The sequence below is a fragment of the Echinops telfairi genome, unplaced genomic scaffold (assembly GCF_000313985.2).
Source record: "Echinops telfairi isolate 266 unplaced genomic scaffold, ASM31398v2 ScPeMD7_2291;HRSCAF=2852, whole genome shotgun sequence".
Taxonomy (NCBI): domain Eukaryota; kingdom Metazoa; phylum Chordata; class Mammalia; order Afrosoricida; family Tenrecidae; genus Echinops; species Echinops telfairi.
Genome location: NW_022106189.1, coordinates 35,834,083 through 35,846,293, shown reverse-complemented (window position 1 = coordinate 35,846,293; position 12,211 = coordinate 35,834,083). Strand labels below are relative to the sequence as shown.

The 12,211-nt window shown below is 48.3% G+C and overlaps 1 protein-coding gene across 1 annotated transcript in view; it reads right to left on the bottom strand.

Annotated features, from left to right (window-relative positions):
* The window catches only part of HYDIN (HYDIN axonemal central pair apparatus protein), a 402,419-nt gene that overhangs the window by 63,865 nt on the left and 326,343 nt on the right, over positions 1–12,211 (bottom strand). Inside the window, exons 49-55 of the mRNA XM_045293924.1 lie at positions 10,196–10,404; positions 9,825–10,007; positions 8,296–8,415; positions 7,304–7,463; positions 7,042–7,214; positions 4,395–4,593; positions 307–406 (exon numbers count right to left, since the gene is read on the bottom strand). Coding sequence (XP_045149859.1) covers positions 307–406; positions 4,395–4,593; positions 7,042–7,214; positions 7,304–7,463; positions 8,296–8,415; positions 9,825–10,007; positions 10,196–10,404 — 1,144 coding nt within the window. The remainder of the gene's footprint in view (positions 1–306; positions 407–4,394; positions 4,594–7,041; positions 7,215–7,303; positions 7,464–8,295; positions 8,416–9,824; positions 10,008–10,195; positions 10,405–12,211) is intronic.

The following is a 12,211-nucleotide window of genomic DNA, read 5'->3' as shown; positions in this document are numbered from 1 at the left end:
TGCTACAGCAGCGATAAGAAAGGGCACTGGCTGGAAGAGGGGTACCACTCTCCGATGACTATTCTGAGGAGAGCCCTGCCCATGTTGTTATTTATGACTGCTCCCTGCAGTCTCCACCTGGAGGGATTAGGGTGGGTGGGCACATGGCTAACACCACCGTGGGGCTTGCATGATCCTTTGGAGAACTTACGGACTCCCCTCCCCACTCTCCCCTGGTCCTCCAACACTGAGAACACACTAAGGCAGCATCTCGGCTGAACTTCTAATGGGTGAGAAACGGCTCTTCCCTCGAAGGGATCAACAGACCTTTGGGAAAGGTGATGTCCAAGGCGATGTCGTACGACTCGGCAAAGATCAGGATGTTCTCCATCTGAACAACACCAATGAGATTGTCTGCATCCAAAACCTGTCACGGTGAGAAAGGCTCTTCAGTCAAAGCAAGACGATGCGATGCGTGGCCTCCGGCTCCCCACTGCTCATTCTGATTGCAATCCTGTTGGCAATCCCTCTCACCACCCCACGGAACAGCTGACCAGGGCCACCCAACAACCACGACTCTTGAGATTAACAAGGGATGATAAGGAGTCTGTCGCAGGAAAGTCAGTAGTGGTGATGACCCCTGCTGGAGGCCACAGGAGGCCTGAAGGTAAAAAATGACATCGCCATCTCCCTCTACGCATGGTTTGGGCCCAAGGGAAACGTTGCAGCCATCCTGAGGCCCAACTTTTAATTCAGAGTCCCACCTTTTCTCTCATCAAATATTTGCCAATGTTTCATAGAGCAAACTAGACCGCCTTGAGCTTGTGCTTTCTTCCTTTGTCGCTCATCCTCTGACAGAGGTGCGAGAAGGGAGGGAAGCAGGAGGAACCACTGGAACAAAGAACTTGAGAAACTAGCTCCTGAGTTTATGCTGCATTTCCCTTCTGACGGATACCGAGTGCCCACAGCACTGGGCTTCCTTTGCTCCCTCCTGGGCCCTCCCCCATCGCCCAGAGGCGGATAGAGGGGAGAAGTTAAATTTTGTAAATGAGTACAATGAGAAGGGCGATTTAAGATTTCCTAAGGGACCAGCAAGAAAGGCATTTCCTGGGGTCGATGTTGAAGGGAGCCTCTGAACTGGCTAGGTGCAGGCAAGCTGTGGGGAGACTCTTACTGCCTTTGGTGTGTGGAGCTGCTTTTCATCTGGGACTCACAGGGAGACCACATCCGTTACTAAAATATAATCTCTGCAGGAAGATGTTCCTCTACTTGTCATGATGACCCCCTTGCTGTCTGCTATTCCCTGCCATGTGAACCTCGAAACTGTCCGAGGTTCATGGTCCACGTTCCAGCACCCAGAGGGTGAGGCTGGCTTTTCTGGAGGACTCCTGGACTTTGGGCAATCAGCCACGCTGCTGGTATGCACGGTCACCGACCCAGCCTCTGCAGAGACTGGCACTGACAATTCTGATGATCATCCCTAGACTCGTACGTATGTGCACACAGAATGAATCTATCAATCCCTGTTTTCAGACATCTGAAAGGTTCTCATGGGTAGGGGACAAGAGAAATTAGATTCATTGGCTGGCTTAAAAAAGTACAAACAAGATAAGCGAGTGCAAATGACAGGGAGAAAAACTAAATTCACCTAGAGGAAGAATAAAGTCAAACCTGCTCAAAAAAAGATCAGGACACTTTGACTGGCAGTACGTTTTCTGTCCTTGAAGACATTCAAAGAGATGTTTGCATGGCACCTTGAATGTTTCAGAATCACTTCAAGCATCAGGAATCAGTGATATTCAGTCATTCAGTAGATTCTACTGAGTCCCTACTGTGTACAGGTTTGTATTAGACACTGTGGATACGACGATGTAGGAGGTTGAATGGTAATCCAAAAAAAGCTAGGTCTGTGTTCTAGCCTCAAAACCTGTGATTGTGACGTTATTAGGAAACATAGTTTTTGCAGCTATAATTACAGACCTCAATATGAGATCGTCCTGGATTATCCAGATGGAACTTAAATCTAATGACAGTTGTCTTTATAAGCGACAGAAGAGAGAGACAGGAGAAGGCCATGGGAAGGCAGATACTGAGATTGGAGTGATTCAGCTGTAAATCAAGGAATTCCTAGGGCCACCAGAAACTGGAAGAGGCAAGGAAGGTTGCGAGAACCATGAGAGAACAATTTGTGTTGTGTCCAGTCACGCAGAGCATGATAATGTTACAACAGCCACAAAAACAAATCCAGATGTTGGAAAAGTCTGCTGAGATGCTGTCCCGGTGGTCACATAAGCGAGGGTTGTAGATTGAACTATGCATGATTCTCAGTATTATGTAATCATCCTTCATTTTTGTGACCTGATCTAATGATCATGTATGTTGTAAATCCTGTAACACAGTAGTGTAGCAAGTGTATCAATGTGGCAGCATATAACATGAAGGCTATATTTGAGCCAATCCTTTTTTGAGACGCGGATTAAACAAGCAAGCAGAGATCAGCGTGAAGTACTGCCACCAAGAATTAAGACAAGCGAGAACTATTACCACCAAGAAAGAAGAGCTGGGAGCAGACTAAGTCTCTGGACCCAAGGTCCCTGTGATGAGAACCTCCTAGGCCCAGGGGAAGATCAATACCAAGGCACATGGGGATCTCCAAGGGGCGTTAAGTCCACATGTCGGTTGTAAGCAAGACTTGTGAGCAGGACCGCAGCCATTTTTATTTGAATCAGCCATGTATAAGCATAACCAATTTCATTGAAATAGGTAATGTGTTTATCATCATTTGCTTTAACTGTTTCCCAATAGTTCAAGCAAGAATGTGGAATGTTGATTACTATTTAAGCCATTATCAGGGATGATTTGACCCCTCCAGTTTTCTTGGGCATGGTATAAGATTGATAAGGGCCAGTCTTCTGGAAAGTGAACTTCAAAATAATGAATTATAGATTGTACAATTTTTCTTGGTATGATTGAACAATTGAAACATATGATTTGTGAATTATATGCCACTAAAACTACGTAAAAATAATGAATTCTTTTAATTCTATATTTCTTTAAAAAATCAATTATTAAAAAACACACTTTATTGTGGGAATAATGAATTCTTCTTATGCATTTACTGCATTTTATAGCTTTTTGTGGCGTATGACATATTTTAAGAATTACAGCCCACCTGCATGTAATATGTGAGTGATTTTGTTAAGACAAATTAGTAAAAGTGCTGCTTGGGAACTACATTGAATTGAACCCCCACTAAACAGCCTTGATGGATGTTGCTGCTACTCTAGCCTGCCGTGCTAAAATGAAGTCATCAATTTCCTCTGTTCCACTTGGAGTAGTGACTAATTGGGCTTGATTGCCCCAGGCTATGGGCGCAATGCTGAAGGGAGTCAAGGCCTTGAGCTGACACAGAGAGGAAGCCTCTCCCTGCAGCTGGCGTCCTGAGGTTGGACATGTAGCCTCTGAACGGTTCAGACAACGGGTGTCTGTGTGTGGAAGCCATCCACTAGGGTAGCTCTGTTGCAGTCACGTTAGGTAACGAAGGCTGTGACTAGAGGAGGAACAGGTTACTGTAAGAAAGGAACCAGGGCTCTGAAGAGTGAAATGCAGACTGCTCGCAGGCCGAGTTAGGTGAGGTGATGAGGGAAGCCTCCCATGAAGCAGTGATATTAGGGGACCTCTAGAGCAGAAGCTAGCTCCGCACTGGACCTGGGGCATTCCCAGCAGGGCTGTGGCAAGTCAAGGGGCTAAGACAACAGTGTGATGGAAGCCAACCAGTGAGGCTGGACACAAGCTGGGCCTCAGAGACGAAGGGAGACCCCCACCTCCTTTGTTCTTAGCGCCATGGGAGGTCAGAAAAAATGCTTCCTGAATCCCTTTTTCTGAACACTTGTGGGGAACTGGAAGCCTCTGCCGAATTCCCAGGGACAGGGGCTGCAGGGGTCCTGGATGAGGGTGGTGGCTGTGTAGACAGAGAAGCCGCCGGAAGGAGGGACATTTCAGAGGGAGAGCCAACAAGAGTGGTTGGAGGACTGAGGTGAAGGAGAGGCAGTGAGGAGAAGTTGTGTGTGTGTGTGTGTGTGTGTGTGTGTGTGTGTGTGTGTGTGTTGGAGATGTTCACTGAGAATGAATTTAGGAATCTAGTGTTTACTTAGGTTTAGTAACATCATCCATTACCCCTCCACCCTCTATTTATTGAACACTCCATTTCTGGCACAAAGCAATTGGCCATATACACTACAGACATGGCTGATGCCTTGGCCGAGCTTCTGGTCTCCTGCAGAGCAAGCTCTTCTGGGTGGGAGGCCATGAAATGGAGTGGGGGCAGAGCGTCCGTGTGTGTGTGTGTGTGTGTGTGTGTGTGTGTGTGAACCCACGAGTTTTGATGACCACACCTGGGCTGTGCGGCGCCTCACCTCTAGCCGAATGGCCTTCTTGATGGTGATGGGCTTGGAGGGCTGGAAGTGCAAGTGCAAGCCGTACTCAGACTTGGGAGGGATGGTCCCCTGCATCATGGACGCGGTGAAGTCCTCGCCCAGGTGCTCCATGTTGGTGATCCGCCAGGCCACGGGCAGGGGGGTGACATTGCGCAGGCGGATTGCCTTGGACTCTTTTCTGCAAGAACATGAGTTTTGTCCGCAGCAGCCAATTTTTCATTTTCATTTTAAACCATTGTTCTCTTTTATGTGGGTCTGTGTCAACAAGTTCCCCTTTCCCTTCTGCTAGTTTAACTTGGGCCTTTTAGCTGATGGGGCCGGGCGAATTTGTCTGATTTCTTTTTACTCCCTCACATAAATTAGCCCAAAGTTCAATGAGATAACTTTCAACTTAGCGAAGAGTTGTATGGATTTCCCTCTCCCATGTCCACTAAATGGTTTCATTTTGCCCTCTTGGTTTTGCACTCAAATTTATATTCGCTCTCTCAAACACATATTTTAAATACATATTTAATACAAACATATCTTTACAGTCAATATAAATCAAATATTATAGAAAATATATTTGGTCTATACACAAATATAGCTACACTTATTTCCCTGAACCATTTGAAAGTAGATTGGAGCAATTATGCTCCTCTACCTTTTAATATTTCCTAAGAAAATGAGCATCTATTAAACCTAGGGAATTTAACATTGATATAATACTATTACCAATTACAAATATGGTACTATGTTAGCATGTTAGACTGCTTGATGTTGTCCTGCAGTTTACTGGGGGTCTGTTCGTTTAACAATCCCCTTCCCCACCCCACGCCCCAGTTACCCCCCCCTTACACCCCCCCCCCAAGGCATAGAGAGATGAATTGATGGCCCTAGACGTGCACATTTAATGGCAAGACTTGGGCTTTTACTCAGCTCACCAGCCTAACAGCCATAGTTGCCTCTGATAGGGATCTGCTCATGGCAGGTCAGAAAAAGCAGTTTTTTCGCTTCAACTCTTACTTAACTCACTCATGAATATTTATCAGGAGATGGGGTCTGGTGGTGGTGACCAAGGAATGGAAGATACACATCATAACAAAATTCTCTCCCAGGACCTCGGGACCTCAGAGTAAACATCCTTTACTTAGAATGATGGCAGGTCACCGAAAAAGAGGAAGGCCCCCTAGGATAGATGGACATGGTGGCCCAAACCTAACAATTGCGAGCACAGTGCAAGACGGGTTGTGTCTCTTTCTGTTGTGAATCCAGGGGTGGCTGTGAGACCGAGTCCACTCCAGACACTTCATAAGCTAACGGCAACACCTAGAATGATTCAACTCCAAGGAATGAATGTGAGGTTGCAGTTTTGGTCTAACTTTCTCTGTTTGTATTTTAATTTCCAGAGCAAGGATTCTTTAAAAAAAAACCAACAACACCCAAAACCTTTTATTGTGAGTTGGGTAAAGTTTTTAGAGCAAACCGATTTTCTATTCAACCATGTATATGTTAGGTAGAACAGGGGTCAGGGGTGTCTACTGAGCATGCTCCAAATTCAGGCCCTTGAGCCAGGAAGGCGGTAAGGTACACCTGGGTGGGCCCAAACTAGGTCAGGTGGGCTTAATTCAGCCAATGGAGTCAACCAGTACCATGGACCACGCCTCCCAGCGCAAGGTCCCCAAACGCAAGGAACCTGGAGCGCACTGCCCTCTTTTCCAGCTGCTCCGTGGCCTTCGCTCAGCTATGCTACGGTTTCTCGCTCAGGCCTCAGGCCCACGTGCGGGAGTGCCATCCCATGTTCAGTGACTGTAAAACCTGAAACTTCTCTGTCCTTTACAAAAATCCCACTTGGATCACAAACCAGGCTTCAGCGTGAATTCTTTCTCGTGCAAAGCCAAGAACTGAGGTATTTCCCACCTGAGAAGTCTAACACATATACATTGGAACGTGACTTATCCTGTTTCTTTCCTGGGTTTCTCATTGCCAGTCCTCCTTTCTGCGTCCTCCTTCTTAACGTTGTCCCTGGGTCAAGGCTTTCCCGTTGGTTTCAAATGGTGGATTATTCTAAAGCGTGCTACCTCCCTAGCGTCACTGTTTCTCTTGTAGACCTGTCTATTGTTTGGCTGAAAATTAAGCCCATTGGGGTGAGTTCAGTTCCAGAACTGAAGGGTGACTAAGGGCCTTGGTCTATGGAGTTTTACCGGTCTCTATCCAGCCAATAAGCCTGTTTTTTAATGTATTCGTTCATCTATCTATCCATCTCTAGCTATCTGTCTTACTGACTTTGAGTCTAGGAACAAAGATTCTTAACTTTTTTGGTAATGAACCCCTTTGAAATCTAGAGAATGAGCTCATTATCTGAGAGAAATGCATATCGGCACACATTTTGAATATTAGGGGAATCTCCAATCCTGTTGAAGCTCATCCACAGACCCCAGGTGAACCACCTTTGTCAGTCCCAGTCCACCTGCGCTGAGAAATCTCCCAGGAGGCAAGACCTTCTGTGCTAAAATTGGGGAAGCCCTGAGCAAACTAGGATGAACTGCCTGCCCCTCCACCCCCCACCCCCACCCCGGTCCCTAACTAAATGACCTCTAAGTTCCTTTCCAGCCCTGGCCTTTGGTGAACCATCCAGGACTCTGACCTGTGCAGCAAGAGCCGTTCGAAATGTAGTTGCTTGTGGTCCAGCTCCAGTTCAGGGCGGATGCCCTGGCAGGCCAATTTGAAGGTGGCTGGCTCTGGGTTCTCTTTGATGCAGCAGACGATGCTGTCTTCAAAGAGGCCCACTGCAGTTGGGTATGCCCACACATTGAGTAACTAAAGGAAGCGTTAAAAACAGAGAACACATTACATCAAGGGGCCGAGGCCGCAGCTGCCCCAGGAAGCTTGTTTTCCTGCCATTGTACCTGCTTCTCGTTGGGCTTAAGGATCATGGTGGTCGGTTCCAAGAAGTAGGTGTTTGCCCTGACATCATGCTGAAAACAGAAATAGACCTCTACAAGCATTGGGGAATTGTTCAGGATTGTCAGCGTCTCCATATTGCCGGGGAAGATGGATGACTTGTACCTGGACAGGAACGAAAATGGAGATTTGGTAGGAGGATGGAATGAGAATCCAGGTAGAAAAGGAGACTACAAAGTCCAAGGCGATTCGAAGGGTCCATGTGGTGACACCGAGGCAACAACAGAAGGGCGAAGAACATGGGCTTTGTAGATGCACAGACTTGCATCGGACACACCACAGCAGCCCCTGCCTCGGCCTCCTGCTCCTGCATCTCTATGGGGCCCGTCCTGCTTTTCACAACATGCCACCTGCGGGAGCCTTTCTTTCTCTTCTCCTATAAATGGCTGTTGAATGGATAAGTGAGTGAGTGAGCGACACATGGGACGTGCGCAGGTCCCCGTGGCTGCAAAGCTTGATTGAGATTTGTCTGTGTTTTTAAATCCCACAGCACACACAAGGAGGAAAGGATGGCAGGGCAGGGACTGGACACTCTCCACCCAGCACACATGTGCGCCTCCCACGCTCACCTTTCCTAGGACCTGGCAGCACAGCTTAGGGGAGTGGATGGGGACTCTGACTTGGACAGGTCTGGGAAGACTCATAATAAATAATAAATGTGCACTCACTCTCACTATTGCTGCCATCATTTCTTTTTATCGACCTTTGGGGCACGCAGAGAGGGACATGCAAGGGGGACAATTGTCTTTGCTTTCCATTTTGAGGCCCAGCGGACAGAACCCCTTGCCAAGAGTGGGACCAGAGCCCAGCTTTCTCAAGCGGTGTTTCAGGGTTAACTAGGGCAGCATGAGTCAAAGCCAGGCGTACAAGGGATGATTATTATTTATGAGCCCAGCCCGAGGGTCTTAAGTCTGCTCTGGAAAGACAGAGCACTTACTTATCTCTTGATTTTCCACAAAGCAGTGGCCCGAAGTAAAACCTGTTCGTGCTCATAACGTACTTCTTAAAGATGATCTCGTTTGCCTTTATGTCCTTCTTCCGCTGAGGAAAGACCACTCTAAACACAGGGGAGAGAGGGGAGAGGAAAACCCGTCTGAAAGAACGTTCAGGGCTGACACTTGATGCTCACCTGAACCCAGCGCTCCCCGTTCAGCAAAGGGCACCAGTGTCTGCAGAGAGAGGGACTCCTAAGCCGAGGGCTTGGTCGAGACTTTCTTTCCCGAGTGAGGCTGGTACAGCTTGGGTTTAAGAAAGAGATTCTTAGTGGCATCTTCCATAACCGGAGCCCCCCAGAGAGCTGAGTTGGACTTCCTGTTCTAGTGCTTCTGGCTGGAAACAAATCCTGACGGACAATTCGTTGTGAGTTTGAGTTCCACGGTCCAGTGGAGTGCCCTGGTGAGGACCGCCACGATGCTTCCCTTCCTCTAGGCCAGGTCAGCCTCATTCGCTCGCCCAGCCGAGTGCCTGTGTGGGTGTGCGCTGCACAGGTACTCGGTAGCCAGGAAAAGCACCCACTCCTAGACTAAAGTCCTAAGATTAAAAATCCTAGAGGACATATGAAATCTGCTCAAATTTGCTTACTGGTGAAAAATCGAACTCACTTGCCAGAGGCACACTCCCCCCATCTCCCACTTTTTCGCATTGTTACGGATTGAAATGTGGCCCCCTCCCAACAAAGATATGTGGCTGTCCTAACCCCTGGCACCTGTGACCCCCTCTGAACATGACCTTGTTGGGAAGTAGGGTCTTTGAAGATGTTTTCAGTTAACTTGAGGTCACACTAGAGCAATGAGGGTCCTAATCCTGTCTGAGTAGAACCCTTATAAAAGCAGAGACAGAGAGACCGCTAAGTGAAGGGTGGTCATGTGGAGGCACATCTACAAGCCAAGGCGTGCCGGTGCTACCAGGGTCTGGGAGACAAGAAAAGCAGCTTCCCCTAGAACAGCGGTTCTCAACCTGTGGGTCTCGACCCCTTTGGGGGTCGAACGACCCTTTCACCTGATTCATAACAGTAGCAAAAAGACAGTGATGAAGTAGCAACGAAAATGATCTTACGGTTGGGGGGTCACCACATGAGGAGCTGTTTAAAGGGTCGTGGCATTAGGAAGGTTGAGAACCACTGCCCTAGAACCTTCAGGAGGCGCGTGGCCCAGCTGACCGGTTGATTTTAACATCTAGCCTCCAGAACGGGTCCCTTCTTAGAACCACCCAGCTTATGCCTTTTGTAACTGCAGCCCATGGAAACCAATATACCTATGAACATTCTCTTTATCCGAATCTGGGAATGTCGCACGGTGTCATGTCATTCCTGCAGCTCTACGCCAGTGTCCAAGGCACTAAAAGCCCCATGAAAGGGCCTGGGATGCTGTCCCAGCTCCACATTATTATTAAGAGCCACCCAAGTACTGTGGGAGGAAAACTAAAAGGTGTCTGCCAATCCTTTCTTTCAGAATGAAACCTACTTACTTTGGGTCTTGACAAATGTATGGGTAAGTGCAGACGCCTCGGCAGTAGAGCTGGTACTGACGGCGGGTCCCAAGGATCTCAAAGTTAAACGTTTGGTCGAAGTTCCCGATATCGCTGGAGGAGAAGTGCACTCGCAGGGTCACCTCGCCATTGGCTGGCACGATCCACCGGAAATTGTTCAGCCTGCAAAGGATCATGTAGCCCCTTAAAACGAGAGTGTTTCCTTCCGGCTGGGAGAAGTCATGGGAGTTGCCTGGGAGAAGCCCTGGCCTGCTGGAGTTCGGCATGGGCAGTCCATAGGGCCCCCCAGGCAGGGCAGCCTCAGCACTGGGGGCCCCAATACCCACCTCCTTGGCGACTTGGGAGCCTACCTGATGAATTTTTCCTGGGAGTGCTGCCCAGTGATATTGTTCTGGTCTATGTCCGACAGGGGAGCGGTGGTTCCAGGGGTTCCCCCAGTAAGCCCCTTCCTGTTAACAGGCAGGCGACGCCTGTCCTTCTGAGACTCGCGGGACTGCTCCAGTTTTTCTTTTGGTTTCTGTCTGCTCCCCTTTGATGGGGTGGTCTGCTCTTCTTGGGCCTTAATTGAAAAGGAGCCTGTGGTCAGATGGACACATGGACAGACAACACAGACGGTGGCCACATGTACAACACAGGCCGAGGATGCTGGCTGCTGGTGCCTGGAGTGGAGCATCACCCAGTCTCAGGGGTGGGTAGCTTCCTGGAGCAGGAAGATGAAACCCTAGGGAAAGCTTGAGGCTACACGACAGCCACTGCCAGGCCCCGTGTACACTGCGGTCTCCTTTCCAGCACACACATTATTAACAAGTAGCCTATCTGCTCGATCAGAGGAGCCCTGGGGGTGCAGTGAGTACGCGTTGGGTTGCAATCCACAAGGTTAGCAGTTTGAAACCTCCGGAGAAAGATGGGGCTTTCTACTCCCATAAAGAGTTATATATAGTCTCGGAGACCCACAGGGGCAGTTCTACCCTGTCCTACAGGGCCACTGTGCGTCCGCAGGGACTCGATGGCAGTGAGTTTGGTTTTGGTTTTACCCATCGTTTTTCTTCAGAACTACTGAAAGTCAGTTGCAGACATGAGAGCACTTCATTCTTCAACCCTTTAGCCTGCATAGCGTCTGAAGACAGCCTATTACATGGCCTTTATCACTCCTAAGAAAAGCAACAGTCATTCAATAATATTGTCCTAGCACGGCCCGTATTGAACATTTCCCATTTGTCTTAGATATGTCTTTAGTAGCCAAATGAAAACCAGATAGGTCTGCCAAATTGCTTTTGTTATATTTCTTTAATATATTTTCATCTAGAACCTTCTTCTCCCATCACGCTGACTTTTGAGAGATCTGTTTTTTTGCCCCCAGAATATCCTACATTCTGAGTTGTTCTTTTTATTTTTTTATTTTATTTTATTTTTATGAGAGAGTTTTATATAAAGGTTAAGTGTACATCAAGAAAGCTTTCCAACCCAGTGCTGTCCAAGCCCACGCGTCCAACATTAACCCATCAACCCATATGTCCAACACCAATCCACAAAGATTATCTGTCAGTAAAACCCTACAAAGCAGGGCTCCCCTATAGCCTCAGGGGTCACCCTCAGTTGGCCTCCCCTTGATGGTAATGGACTTTTGCTCTGGACAGCTAGGCTGACAATGACCGTGGACCCATAAAAACATCCAGATGAAAAGTTTGGTGGGTCTGGCTGTACGTGGGAAGTGGCACCTAACACTGAGTTGTTCTTATAGTGTCATTTAACGTATTCCTTTATCCCTTGTCAACTGAGAATTAGCCTAAAGAGCTAGATCAGCGTCACAGATGATTGGGTGTACCTTCTACTCCACCACAGCAGCCCAATGAACCAGCCCACTGCCATCGAGTTGACTCGGACTCCCAGCAACCTCACAAGGCAGACTAAATCGGTTCCCGACCGTTTCTGAGGCTGTGAACCTCTATGGGAATAGGAAGCCTCAGCCTCTTCCCACGGAGCGGCTGGTGGGTTTGAATTGCTGACCTTGCAGTTAGTAGCCTGAGGCACAACCCCCCTGTGCCAGCAGAGCCGGGATGATCCTCCAGTACAGAAGCAGTGCGTGTCCACGCGGTAGGGTGGTGCCCTCCAAGGATGACATTTGTTCCCTTTGCAGTTAGCAAATCCTGCCTGGGAGGGCGCTCTGGCTCCCTGTGAATATCTTGTTTACCACCTTTCACCTCCTGCAGAGGTTCTCAACCCCTTTCCCAGGGGTCACCTGATTCATAACAGTAGCCCAATGACAGTGATGAAGTAGCAATGAAAAGAATTTTATGGGGGATCACCACCACATGAGGAACTGTATGAAAGGGTGGCGGCGTTAGGAAGGCTGAGCACCACTGACT